At 37.5% G+C, this 12,766-nt stretch overlaps 1 protein-coding gene across 3 annotated transcripts in view; it reads right to left on the bottom strand.

Annotated features, from left to right (window-relative positions):
• Positions 1–12,766, bottom strand: part of GABRG3 (gamma-aminobutyric acid type A receptor subunit gamma3) — a 718,893-nt gene that overhangs the window by 317,959 nt on the left and 388,168 nt on the right. For all 3 annotated transcript variants that reach the window (XM_043554901.1, XM_043554902.1, XM_043554903.1), the window contains exon 4: positions 3,537–3,757. In XM_043554901.1, coding sequence (XP_043410836.1) covers positions 3,537–3,757 — 221 coding nt within the window. The remainder of the gene's footprint in view (positions 1–3,536; positions 3,758–12,766) is intronic.

Raw genomic sequence — 12,766 nt, 5'->3', positions numbered from 1 at the left:
CTTTCTTCTTGAGTGTACATGGGATAGTCTCCAAATTAGATCACATACTGGGTCACAAAACAGCCCTTAATAAGTATAACAGAATTGAGATCATACCATGCACACTTTCAGACCACAATACTTTGAAACTTGAAATCAACCACAGGAAAAAGTCTGGAAAACCTCCAAAAACATGGAGATTAAAGAACATGCTACCTAAGAATGAATGGGTCAACCAGGTAATTAGAGAAAAAATTTAAAAATATATATATATGGAAACAAATGAAAATGAAAATACGACAATCCAAACGCTTTGGGATGCTGCGAAGGGAGTCCTGAGAGGAAAATACATTGCAATCCAGGCCTATCTCAAGAAACAAGAAAAATCTCGAAAACAAAATGTAACAGCATACTTAAAGGATATAGAAGCAGAACAGCAGACACCTCAAACCCAGCAGAAGAAGAGAAATATAAAGATCAGAGCAGAAATAAACAATATAGAATCTAAAAAATCTGTAGAGCACATCAATGAAACAAAGAGTTGTTTTTTTGGAAAAATAAACAAAATTGATAACCCTCTAGCCAGGCTTCTCAATAAGAAAAGGGAGAGGACCCAAATATATAAAACGTGAATGAAAATTTATTACAACCAATTCCTTAGAAATACAATTATCAGGGAATACTATGAAAAATTATATGCCAGCAAACTGGACAACCTGTAGGAAATGGACAAATTCCTAAACTCCCACACACTACCAAAACCCAAACAAGAAAAAATAGAAAATTTGAACAGACCCATAACTAATGAATAAATTGAATCAGTTATCAAAAACCTCCCAACAAATAGGAGTCCAGGAGCAGATGGTTTCCCTGGGGAATTCCACCAGACATTTAAAGCAGAGTTAATTCCTATCCTTCTCAAGTTCCAAAAATTAGAAAGGGAAGGAAAACTTCCAGACTCATTCTATGAAGCCAGCATTACTTTGATTCGCAAACCAGACAGAGACCGAGTGAAAAAAAGAGAACTACAGGTCAATATCCCTGATGAATATGGATGTAAAAATTCTCAACAAGATGCTAGCAAATCAAATTCAACAGCATATAAAAAGAATTATTCACCATGTTCAAGTGGGATTCATTCCTGGGCTGCAGGGCTGGTTCAATACTTGCAAATCAATTAATGTGATACATCACATTAATAAAATAAAAGATAAGAACTATATGATCCTGTCAATCAATGCAAAAAAAGCATTTGCAAAATTCAGCATTGTTTCTTAACAAAAACCTTCAAGAAAGTCGGGATAGAATGAATATACTTCAACATCATAAAAGCCATTTATGAAAAGCCCACAGCTATTACCATCCTCAATGGGGAAAAACTGAGAGCTTTCCCCCTAAGATCAGGAACACGACAGGGATGTCCACTCTCATCACTGTTGTTTAACATAGAGTTGGAAGTCCTAGCCTCAACGATCAGACATCAAATTGAAATAAAATGCATCAAAATTGGTAAAGATGAAGTCAAGCTTTCACTTTTTGCAAATGACATGATACTGTACATGGAAGACCCGAAAGACTCCAGCAAAAGTTGGCTAGAACTGATACATGAATTCAGCAAAGTCACAGTGTACAGAATCTATGTACAGAAATTGGTTGCATTTTTATAAACCAATAATGAAGCAACAGGAAGACAAATAAAGAAACTGATCCCATTCACAATTGCACCAAGAAACATAAAATACCTAGGAATAAACTTAACCAAAGATATAAAAGACCTCTATGCTGACAACAATAGAAAGCTTCTGAAGGAAATTGAAGAAGGCACAAAGAAATGGAAAAACATTCCATGCTCATGGATTGGAAGAATAAATACTGTTAAAATGTCAGTACTATCCAAAGTAATCTACACATTCAAGGCAATCCCAATCAAAACTGCACCAGCATTCTTCTCAAAGCTAGAACAAACAATTCTAAAATTTGTATGGAACCACAAAAGACTTTGAATAGCCAAAGTAATATTGAAGAAGAAAACCAAGGTGGGAGGTATCACAATCCCATACTCTAGCCTCTACTACAAGACTGTAATCGTCAAGAAAGTACGGTATTGGCAAAAATAAATAAATAAATAAATAAATAAATAAATAAAATACAAAACAAAACAAAACAAAAAAACAGACACATAGATCAATGGAATAGAATAGAGACTCCAGAATTGGACCCATAAATGTATGGCTAACTAATCTTTGATAAAGGAGGAAAGAGTATCCAATGGAAAAAAGATAGTCTCTTTAACAAATGGTGCTGGAAGAACTGGACAACAACATGCAGAAGAATGAAACTAAACCATTTTCTTACACCCTACACAAAAATAAACTCAAAATAGATGAAAGACTTAAACGTGAGACATGAAACCATAAAAGCCCTAGAGGAGAAAACAGGCAACAACCTCTTTTACCTCAGTTGTAGTAATTTCTTCCTCAACATGTCTCCAAATGCAAGGGAAATAAAAGCAAAAATGGACTATTGGACCTCATCAAGGTAAGGAATTTCTGCACTCCAAAGGAAATAATCAACAAAACTAAAAGGCAAATGACATAATGGGAGAAGATATTTGCAAATGACCTGTCAGAGGGTTAGCATCCAAAATCTATAAAGAACTTACCAAACTCAATATTTGAAAAACAAATAATCCAGTGAAGAAATGGGCAGAAGACATGAATAGACACTTTTCCAAAGAAGACATTAAGATGGCCAACAGACACATGAAAAGATGCTCAATGTCACTCCTCATCAGGGAAATACAAATCTAAGCCACACTGAGATACCACCTCATGCTGGTCAGAGTGGCTAAAATGAACAAACCAAGAAACTATAGATGCTGGAGAGGCTGTGGAGAAATGGAAACCATCTTGCACTGTTGGTGGTAATGCAAACTGGTGCAGCAGCTCTGGAAAACAGTGTATAGGTTCCTCAGAAAATTAAAAATAGATCGATCCTATGACCCAGCAATAACACTGCTGGGAATTTACCCAAGGGATACAGGAGTGCTGATGCATAGGGGCAATGTTTATAACAGCACTTTCAACAATAGCCAAATTATGGAAAGAGCCTAAATGTCCATCAACTGATGAATGGATAAAGAAGATGTGATTTATATATACAATGGGATACTACTTGGCAAAGAGAAAGAATGAAATCTAGCCATTTGCAGCAACATGGATGGAACTGGAGGGTATTATGCTAAGTGAAATAAGCAAGTCAGAGAAAGACAGATACCATATGTTTTCACTCATATGTGGATCTTGAGAAACTTAACAGAAGAACATGGGGGAAGATAAGGGGAAATAAAAGTTACAGAGAGCGATGGAGGCAAATCATAAGAGACTCTTGGATACTGAAAACAACCTGAGGATTGATGAGGGGTGGGGGAAAGGGGAAAGTGGGTGATGGGCATTGAGTAGGGCACTTGTTGGGATGAGCACTGGGTGTTGTATGGAAACCAATCTGATAATAAATTTTATCATAAAATTTTTTTTAAAAATACACCAACATCTCACCTTAAAGTGTAAAGGATTTTCCCATCATTCCAAATTCTGAGGAGCTGATTGGGGGTGGTGATCCAGTGAGCCTCTGCAGTTTTAGAATTGCGGAAGATTGTATCTGGAATCCATATTAATCCCACCATGTTGCTGTTCAGAGTGAGTATTTTCATTGTACTGTTGAATCGAAGGCGACTGTCTGTCCAGGTCTGAGCAAAAAATATATCAATTTGGTATTCCTGAAACAGAGAAAAATGAGAGGCAACATCGTTCTATTAGTAAATTTTCTGTATGCTTTATTTCCTTTGTCAAGAGTTTGGTTTTCCTTCATGTATACACCCTTATCCCCCATGTACCTTTCTGTCAGTGCTTGGTATAGTGCCTGGCTCAACATAGCACACATTTTAACAAATGATAACCAGTATTATTAGGCAATAACGTGATAACATATGTAAAAAAGATTCTGTAAATCTTAAATTATAATAAACACATAAAGTGTGATAAGGGGCCAAGAGGTAGTAGACTATAAATCAGAGCATAGATGCAGATCCCCCTGCATTCTCAAGTCCAAGCTTTGACAGGTAACACAGCCTATTTAAGCATCATTATAATCTGTAAAATGGGTAGAATGCCTACTTCCTAAATGAGGTATAAAAAAGAAAGGAAATGATTAAAGGAAAAACCTTAGTGTCTGGCATTGATCCATAAGTATTAGCTTATATAATAATTATTATCTTCACTTAAAGGCCTTCTGAAACAACACAACTCAAATCAGAAAGAAAAGTAAGAAACAAGTAACAACAAAGAACTATAAAGGTGATAGAACTCAAGCCAAACTCTGATTCAAGAGAATGCTGGTGAGGTTCAGGTGACCTCTGTAATTGGAAACCATTTGATATTCTCTGTACAGAATAAGACTTTGCTGTGACCATCAGGTGTGGGATGGTACTAATTTTACCATGAGACCTAAAGAAATGTCCAGAGACTAGACTACCTCAGAGGCATTTCCCCTAATCACAGTTTAAAGCAATCAAGCCCATAGTAAGGAGGATCTAGATGCAGACTATTGGAGATTTTTATATCTTTTAGTTTCCTTTACATATTAGATATTATAAATGAATTGCTCTTACAGAGTGTGGGTTCAGTAATCCTCAACAAATCCCACATTTATTCCTTACACCGAGTTTCCAGTTAAAGAATCTTTCTGAGATAGGTAATTGAACTGACCAGATCCTAGTTTTTATTAATTAATATGTTTATTTATCATATGTTTGCTGCACTGAGTATGCCAGGCCCTGCAAACCACTGAAGACCCAGCCCTGTGCCAAGAAAACTCCTTGTCCTCATGGAGCTTGTATTCTAGTCAGGAAATTAAACATACAGTTAAGGTGAAAAAAACCCAGCATGCTTGATGGTCAAATATACCAATCATAAAAAATGAGTTCAGTGTATTAGTTAATATTTCAGCTAGAAAATACAAAAGTTATCCAAGGGTTCAATATGGAAAGAATTATGTACAGAGAATCTGCATCTTGCTTAAGTGTTTGAGGAGCTGAGAGAGAAAACTCCAGGGAAGCAGCAGCTGAAGGCAGGTTGCTGTGGAAGCGTCCAGAGCTGAGTGAAATCTCAGCATCCAGAAGGTCCCATTCAAGTCCTTCCCTCTGTTCATGTTTCTGCTTAAACAAGCCTCTGGAGAATAATGGCCTCTGACTCCTCATCACCGTCCAGAATTTTTCACGTTTCTCATTGACAGACTCTAAACCCAGAACTGCACAGAGACTGAGAGAGACAGAGAGAGAGAGAGACTAAGAGGAAGTGTGTGTGTGTGTGTGTGTGTGTGTGTGTCTACACGCATGCATATGTGTTATTTCCTGTCATATACTAATTTAAAAATGGGTTTCAACCAGTGCTGCCATAAGTAAAATAAGTCAGACCAAACCAGATAAATACCATATGATCTCACTTCTATGTGGAAACTAAAACAAAACAAAACAAACAACTGAAGTCATGGATGCAGAGAACAGATTGGTGAATCCAGGTGTGGGGAGTTGGAGGGGGGGGAAAGATGAAAGGAATCAAAAGGTACAAATTTCCCATCATAGGATGAATGAGTCCTGGGGGTGTAATGTACAGCATGGTGACTATAGTTAACAATACTGTACTGCATAATAGAAAGTCACTAAGGGTAGATCTTAAAAGTTCTCATCATAGGGGCGCCTGGGTGGTGCAGTCGGTTAAGCCTCCGACTTCAGCCAGGTCACGATCTCGCGGTCCGTGAGTTCGAGCCCCGCGTCAGGCTCTGGGCTGATGGCTCAGAGCCTGGACCCTGTTTCCGATTCTGTGTCTCCCTCTCTCTCTGCCCCTCCCCCGTTCATGCTCTGTCTCTCTCTGTCCCAAAAATACATAAACGTTGAAAAAAAAATTAAAAAAAAAAAGTTCTCATCATAGAAAAAAATATTTCTAATTATGTGGATGATGGATGTTAACTAGACTTATTATGGTAATCATTTTGTAGCATATACATATGTCAAAACATTTGTATACCTAAAACTAATATTACATTAAATGTCAATTATATCTCAATAAAAAATAAAAGAAAGAAAATCAGTTTATTAACAAAAAAGAATGCTGAAACAAAACTATAACAGGCTTAGAACTGGAGATAAAGTGGCTCATGTCATTCATGGGTTAAATGCTTGGCAAAGTTGACACCTGTAATAAGGCAGAACACATCTAATGAATGCGTAGCTCTTTGGGCAGAGGTTGGAAAAGGAACATTAATAAGAATGTGTTGGCTGCTATTGACTGTTTTTGGTAAGTTAACATAAGAAAGAAATTATCTCAGAAGATAATTGGCCAGTCTGAAAGCAGTATGAAAGAGAAAAGAAAGATAAAGCAGTTTCTTGCAGTGTTAGAAGAAGCAAATACTTCTCATTCCCATCAGTAAATCAGAATATCAAGAAATGCTTTGAGAATAAAAGTTGATTGAAACTCAGCTTTGCAAAATAATCAGAATCACTGCTAAAAATCCCTAAATGGATTAAGTTGTCAACCTGTAAGATCTTTAATCATACAAACATGGCTTCAGGATATGAGACTAAGGTATGACTCTTCCATTGAAGGCTGATATGGCCAAGGTAACTATACTTAATTTAAGAGAAAGAGTAAGAGTCCATTTGAAAGCAAAAGGATGGGAGAGGCAGTGGTATGTAAAAGCATAGGCACATGGTGAATCCTAGAATAGTGTTCACAAAAGGTCTGTGAATGTGGCTATGCACATGTGAAACTCTCCTAATAGGTAAGAAGCTGACTCAGTTTTAAGAGAGTTCTACTGCCAAAGGACCATCACGTCAGGAAGAGATGTCTGTGACTCTTTGAAACTGAGATGTATTTTTGCATTACTATCTATAATGGGCTGATTATGGCTTGGAAAACTGATCAGACCTTATTTTCCAATGCTCATTTTTTTCTCATGGCTAAAGTAGTGGAAAAAGAATAAACTCTCAGACAATGGAGTCAAGAGCCAGGGAGAAGAGTCCTTTGGAACCCTACGTTAGGAGCAGAATTAAAGTTTAATCAAAGAAGATGCCTTCCTTCCAGGGAACAGAGCCCACTCAGGATCTGCCAATTAGAGTCTCAAAATTGCTGTGAAACCAGTGGGTTGATTGTGATGATCCTGGTTCTTCTCCATTGTTGTAGACATACCAGGTATGCTGGAGTAGGTCAAATAGCTTTTCTCTTTAGTTTAGAAGTTGATAGATCAAGAAAAACCATGTACAGAATTGATGTGGATGTCAGCACAAATACACATAACCTTGACGTTGAAGCTGGGCCTGGGTGGACCTTTTTGGTTACCTCATTTGAAGAAGGGTGGGATGTATCTTCCCTGATGTCGGAGAGATAGACAATATTTGGCAGCTAGATACAGATCATGGTGGTCACTGGTGCTCTTCACCAAGTACTGTAGCAGCCCTCCTTGTGGGCACAGAGTAGAATTGCACTTCCCCCTCCCCCTTTGGGGCTGTGTCTGCCACCTTATTTATGATAAAGTGTAATGTGAGCAGAGTGAGGTGTGCCATTTCTGAGATGATGTTTGAAGAGCACACCTCCTTTTCAGTGTGTGAGAGACTGTGGAGCATAGCTCCTGCTGATTCATGCTGGACACATATCATGGGTGCAAAATTCCCCAGAGCAGTTTGTAAGAGGAGCAATCCACAGCCTATACCAACTGGTACCTTGGAAAATGTGGAATGGGGAGTGGAATGAGGGAGAAAGTACTGCTTTTCTTATTGAGAAGTTGACTTAGAACCAAAACCTCAGAGAGGTGCAGGAGTGAGCCACACAATAGATGGAACAAAAGACCTGGAGCAAGTTCAAAAGCATACCTGATGAGACAGTAACAATTCTGCCAGACAGAATAGACTGGATGAGGTGAGTAGGCACCTCAACTACTTGATGGCAGGATTTTAGCCTAACAATGATGATTGCTGACTATGTAACAGGCTATATTTGCACAGGGAACACACTCAGTACTTTAAATAAAATTCAGCATATGACAATGACAGTGTGACTCATACAGATATTCATACATGTTACTTCCTTCTTTTCTTTAATACTGGTTTATCAGATAAGAGAATGAGGAGAAAAGGATGAAAAATGTTCTTCCAAGCAGGGCCAAGGCCTACCTATGTGATCAATGATAACAAATAATTGGAGAAAGTATTTGCAAATGACATACTAACAAAGGGTAGGGCAATATCTAAAATCTATAAAGACCTTATCAAACTCAACATCCAAAAAACAAATAGGCAGAAGACATGAATAGACAGACACTTTTCCAAAGAAGACATACAGATGGCCAACAGACACGTGAAAAGATGCTCAACATCACTCCTCATCAGAGAAATTCAAATCAAAACCATGATGACATATCACCTCACGCCTGTCAGAATGGCTAAAATTAACATCACAAGAAACAACAGGTGTCAGTGAGAATGTGGAGAAAGAGAACCCTCTTGCACTCTTGGTAGGACCACAAACTGGTGCAGCCACTCCGGAAAACAGTATGGAGGTTCCTCAAAATGTTAAAAATAGAACTATCTTACAACCCAGCAATCGCACTAATAGTTATTTACCAAAATGATACAAAAATACAGATTTGAAGGGCTACATATACCCCAATGTTTATAACAGCATTAATAACAATAGCCAAACTATGGAAAGAGCCCAAATATTCATTAACTGTTGAATGGATAAAGAAGATCTGGTATACTGAGGTGCCTGTCTAGCTCAGTCCTAATGGACTCTTGTCCAGCTCTTGATTTTGGCTCAGCTGATGATCTCACAGTTCATGGGATCAAGCCCCATGTAGGGCTCTGTACTTATAGCACGGAGCCTACTTAGGATTCTCTGTCTCCCCCTCTCTCTCTGCCTCTTCTCCACTAGTGCTCTTTCTCTCTCTCTCAAAATAAATAAATAAACTAAAAAAAAGATGTGGTATATGTATACAACTGAATATTACTTGACAATCAAAAAGAATGAAAATCTTGCCATTTACAATGCCATGATGGAGCTAGAATGCATTATGCTAAGTGAAATAAGTCAATCAGAGAAAGATAAAGATCAGATAAGTTCACTCATTTTGGAATTTAAGAAACAAACAAACAAACAAACAAACAAAAAACAGATGGACGCAGGGGAAGGCGGGAAAGAGAAGAAAGTGTAACAAACCACAAGAGACTCTTAATGATAGAGAACAAACTTAAGGTTGATGGAGAGAGGTGGAAGGGAGGTGGGATAGATGTGTGATAGGTATTAAGGAGGGCACTTGTGATGAGCACTGGGTGTTGTATGTAAGTGATGAATCATTGAATTTTACTTCTGAAACCAATATTGCATTGTATATTAACTAAAATTTAAATTAAAAAAAGAATACTCTCTATTAAAGTCCCAACTGTATTTTACAAAAAACCTAAAATCATACAGATTTGTTAAAATCAATATTATATCAAGGATATTAAAACTCAGAAAACTTGAGGAATTTTACCAAGGTTACTCAATATGTCAAAATTTGTTTGAATTTTGGGCTCCAAAATTCTAAGTGCTTGTTTTTATTGTGTAAAAATGGCAAAACAAAGAGTGTCCTACAAAGGTTCTTCCTCTCCTCTATCACCTTTACTTCCTATTCCCACTAATGCACAGGTTATATACCTTCACAATAAAACATTTTAAAAATGCTGACTTGAAATCAGTAAATCATACAGCAAGATATGAGGTGCAAATGTTTCTTTACCTTCCAGTCTCTGATTATTGATACAGAGACTATAATAACCCTTCCTCCCAGTGGTTAAACTAAGGTTTAAGAGATTAAGTAATTTTCATCAAGTCCCACAACTGCTAAGCACTAATTGCTCTAAACTACACAGTTAAAATCTGTTTCCCTAGAGGTGGCTGAAATCTGGTTAGAGGAAGAAACCACCAGACATGTAAAAGGAAGAAGCCCAGTGCAGAAGTTCCCTCCCTATTCACCCTGTTTACAAACCACATGAGATTGTTTACCTTCCTCAGCTTCAGTTTCCTCATCTACACAATGGGGTGGTTGGTGTAGATTAAACGTAGGGCCCTTCCAATTGCAACATTTTATATTTCCATATTCATGCCTACATTAGCCTTCTACTGTTGAAAGTAATTTTCCATTTCACTCATTTCTGTCTTAACTTTTGCAAAAAAGATGAGATAGAATGGCTTCTACACAAGTTCTACGCCCTACCACTAAAAGGAAATTTTATATGTTTGAATTCTACATGAAGTACAGTTATCCCCCTCATCCTTGGGGAATATGTTCCAAGAACCCCACTGAATGCCTGACACCACAGATAGTACTGGACCATATAATATACTCTTTTTTTTCCTATATGTACATACATATGATAAAGTTTAATTTATAAATTAGGCATAGTAAGAGGTTAATTATAACTGATACAAAACAGAACAATTATAACAAATATATTGCAAAAAAAGTTATGCAAATGTGCTTTCTCTCTCTCTCTCTATCTCTCTTTGTATCTTATTGTACTGTAGTCATCCTTCTTGTGATGATGTGAGATGATAAAATGCTTACGTGATGAGATGAGGTGAGATGAATGACATAGGCATTGTGATATAATGTTAGGCGACTACTGTCCTAACAATAGATCAGAAGGAGGGTCATCAGTTTCAGAACTGAGGTTGACTGAGGGCTAGCGAAACCACAGAAAGCAAAACCAGAGATAAAGAGAGAACCATTGTTTTCAGAAACCATCTGTGAGGCTTCAGCTTACAGAGTGAGTCATGGATTCCTGTCTCCACCTCCAATATTACTTTCTTGTAAGGGAAAGGAACACCCCATGATGCTCTGGGGTTGGAGGCAGAGGGATTTGAGAGGATACTTCCTTTATTCTAAAGCCTTGCCACAAACTCCAACTCAAGATGGTATAATATGGATAGTGTGTGTAGTGCATGGGATGGATGTTTTGTTGTGTCTACATTTTACTAAATGTTGAAGAAACACTTCCCACCCACATAGAAATATTTTTATGTTTTTCATAAACTTATTTACAATGTCACTAATCAATTTTCCTTTCTGAAGAAGAAAAAAATCATTCTTACAAATAAACATTTTATATAATTCATAAATAGCTGTGAAATCAATGTGTTTAAAATAGTAGTAAATGTAACATGTGATAAATGTGCAGAATCCCCCAATTTAAATCATCATGCTTGTGGAGACCTTATGTTCCTAATTTGTTTTAATAATTGGAGAACTTAAAGATTCCTAAATAGGCCATGAATTGTTGCAGCATGTGGAGCATTTTGACAAAACGGAAGAAAAATTATGCTTCTTAATGATATCAATCTGTGACTTATAAAAATTAGAAAATTACTTCCCAACACTCCTTTACTTTCCTTTGCTGTAGAAGAGGGTGAAATTGATTGATTAATAAACAACAGGGACTCGGATACTGGGTTTGCAAAGGACATACATCCCAGGGACAGAGGCTATCTTCCTTGGATCCCCAGCACATCAGCACATCACCTGGTACTGATGGGTAAATACATTAGTAAAGGAAGTCATGGGAAGTTTTCTTTATAAAATTGTAATACAGACACATGCCAATTAAAGGCTGCTCAAATATCTCAATTATGGGCAAAATGTTAGTTGAAAGTGTCAGAAGTAAAACACAAAGTTATCCAAAGCTGTTCATAACACTTGTGCTTAAACACAGTTTCTTCCACTTTCAGGTTTTCCATTTGAAAATGCACCTACCCTTTCTATCCAAACTCTCATTGTCTCAATATTCTCTATAAAAGTTTACATTTTTTTTTTAATTTAAAAAAAAATTTTTTTTTCAACGTTTATTTATTTTTGGGACAGAGAGAGACAGAGCATGAACAGGGGAGGGGCAGAGAGAGAGGGAGACACAGAATCGGAAACAGGCTCCAGGCTCTGAGCCATCAGCCCAGAGTCCGACACGGGGCTCGAACTCACGGACCGCGAGATAGTGACCTGGCTGAAGTCGGACGCTTAACCAACTGCGCCACCCAGGCGCCCCTAAAAGTTTACATTTTTATCCTAATTTACAATCAAGTGGAAAATCTGTTATATTGAATCTTTATGTGCACATCAGCAAAAATTTTGAGAGGTAAGTGGTTCTGGATGAAAGTGTGTACTGTACTATGGTAAGTTATTTGCAAAAACAGCCATAAGAATTCCTTTTACTTTGTTCATGGTCTTGGGCATGTGGCTTAATAGAAAATGTAACAGCAGAAGAAACTTGGAAAGTCTTGAGTGCTGGGGTAGCCTATCTTGCTGCTCTTGGGAACCATGAAACCACCACCAAATGAATGAGATAGGCCAATCTGCCGGAAATGAGAAATGCCCATATGTTTCCATGGTATCAGCTCAAGTCAAGCCAACACCCAGAGAGGTGAGTAAAGCCATCCTTGACTAGCCATCCCAGATCAGACGACTTGCCAATCCAATCCAAGAATAATACAAAATAATAAAAAACTAGATTTTAGGATGGTTTGTTACACAGCAAGCTAACTGATAGGCTCAATCATCAGTTGTTGCACTTTTAGCATTATGATTTTCAATTCCACTCCCTTTCCTGGAAAGTTTAGCCCTTCATGGTATGTGACCTTCACATAGTCAAACCTACTAAACCTATAGCAAAGCTGGGCCCAATTTAAGTAGTATCTTTATTATC

This window comes from Prionailurus bengalensis, chromosome B3 (assembly GCF_016509475.1).
Source record: "Prionailurus bengalensis isolate Pbe53 chromosome B3, Fcat_Pben_1.1_paternal_pri, whole genome shotgun sequence".
NCBI classification, from domain to species: Eukaryota; Metazoa; Chordata; class Mammalia; order Carnivora; family Felidae; genus Prionailurus; species Prionailurus bengalensis.
Note: the sequence above shows the minus strand (reverse complement) of the source record. Positions and strands in the feature narration are given on the sequence as shown.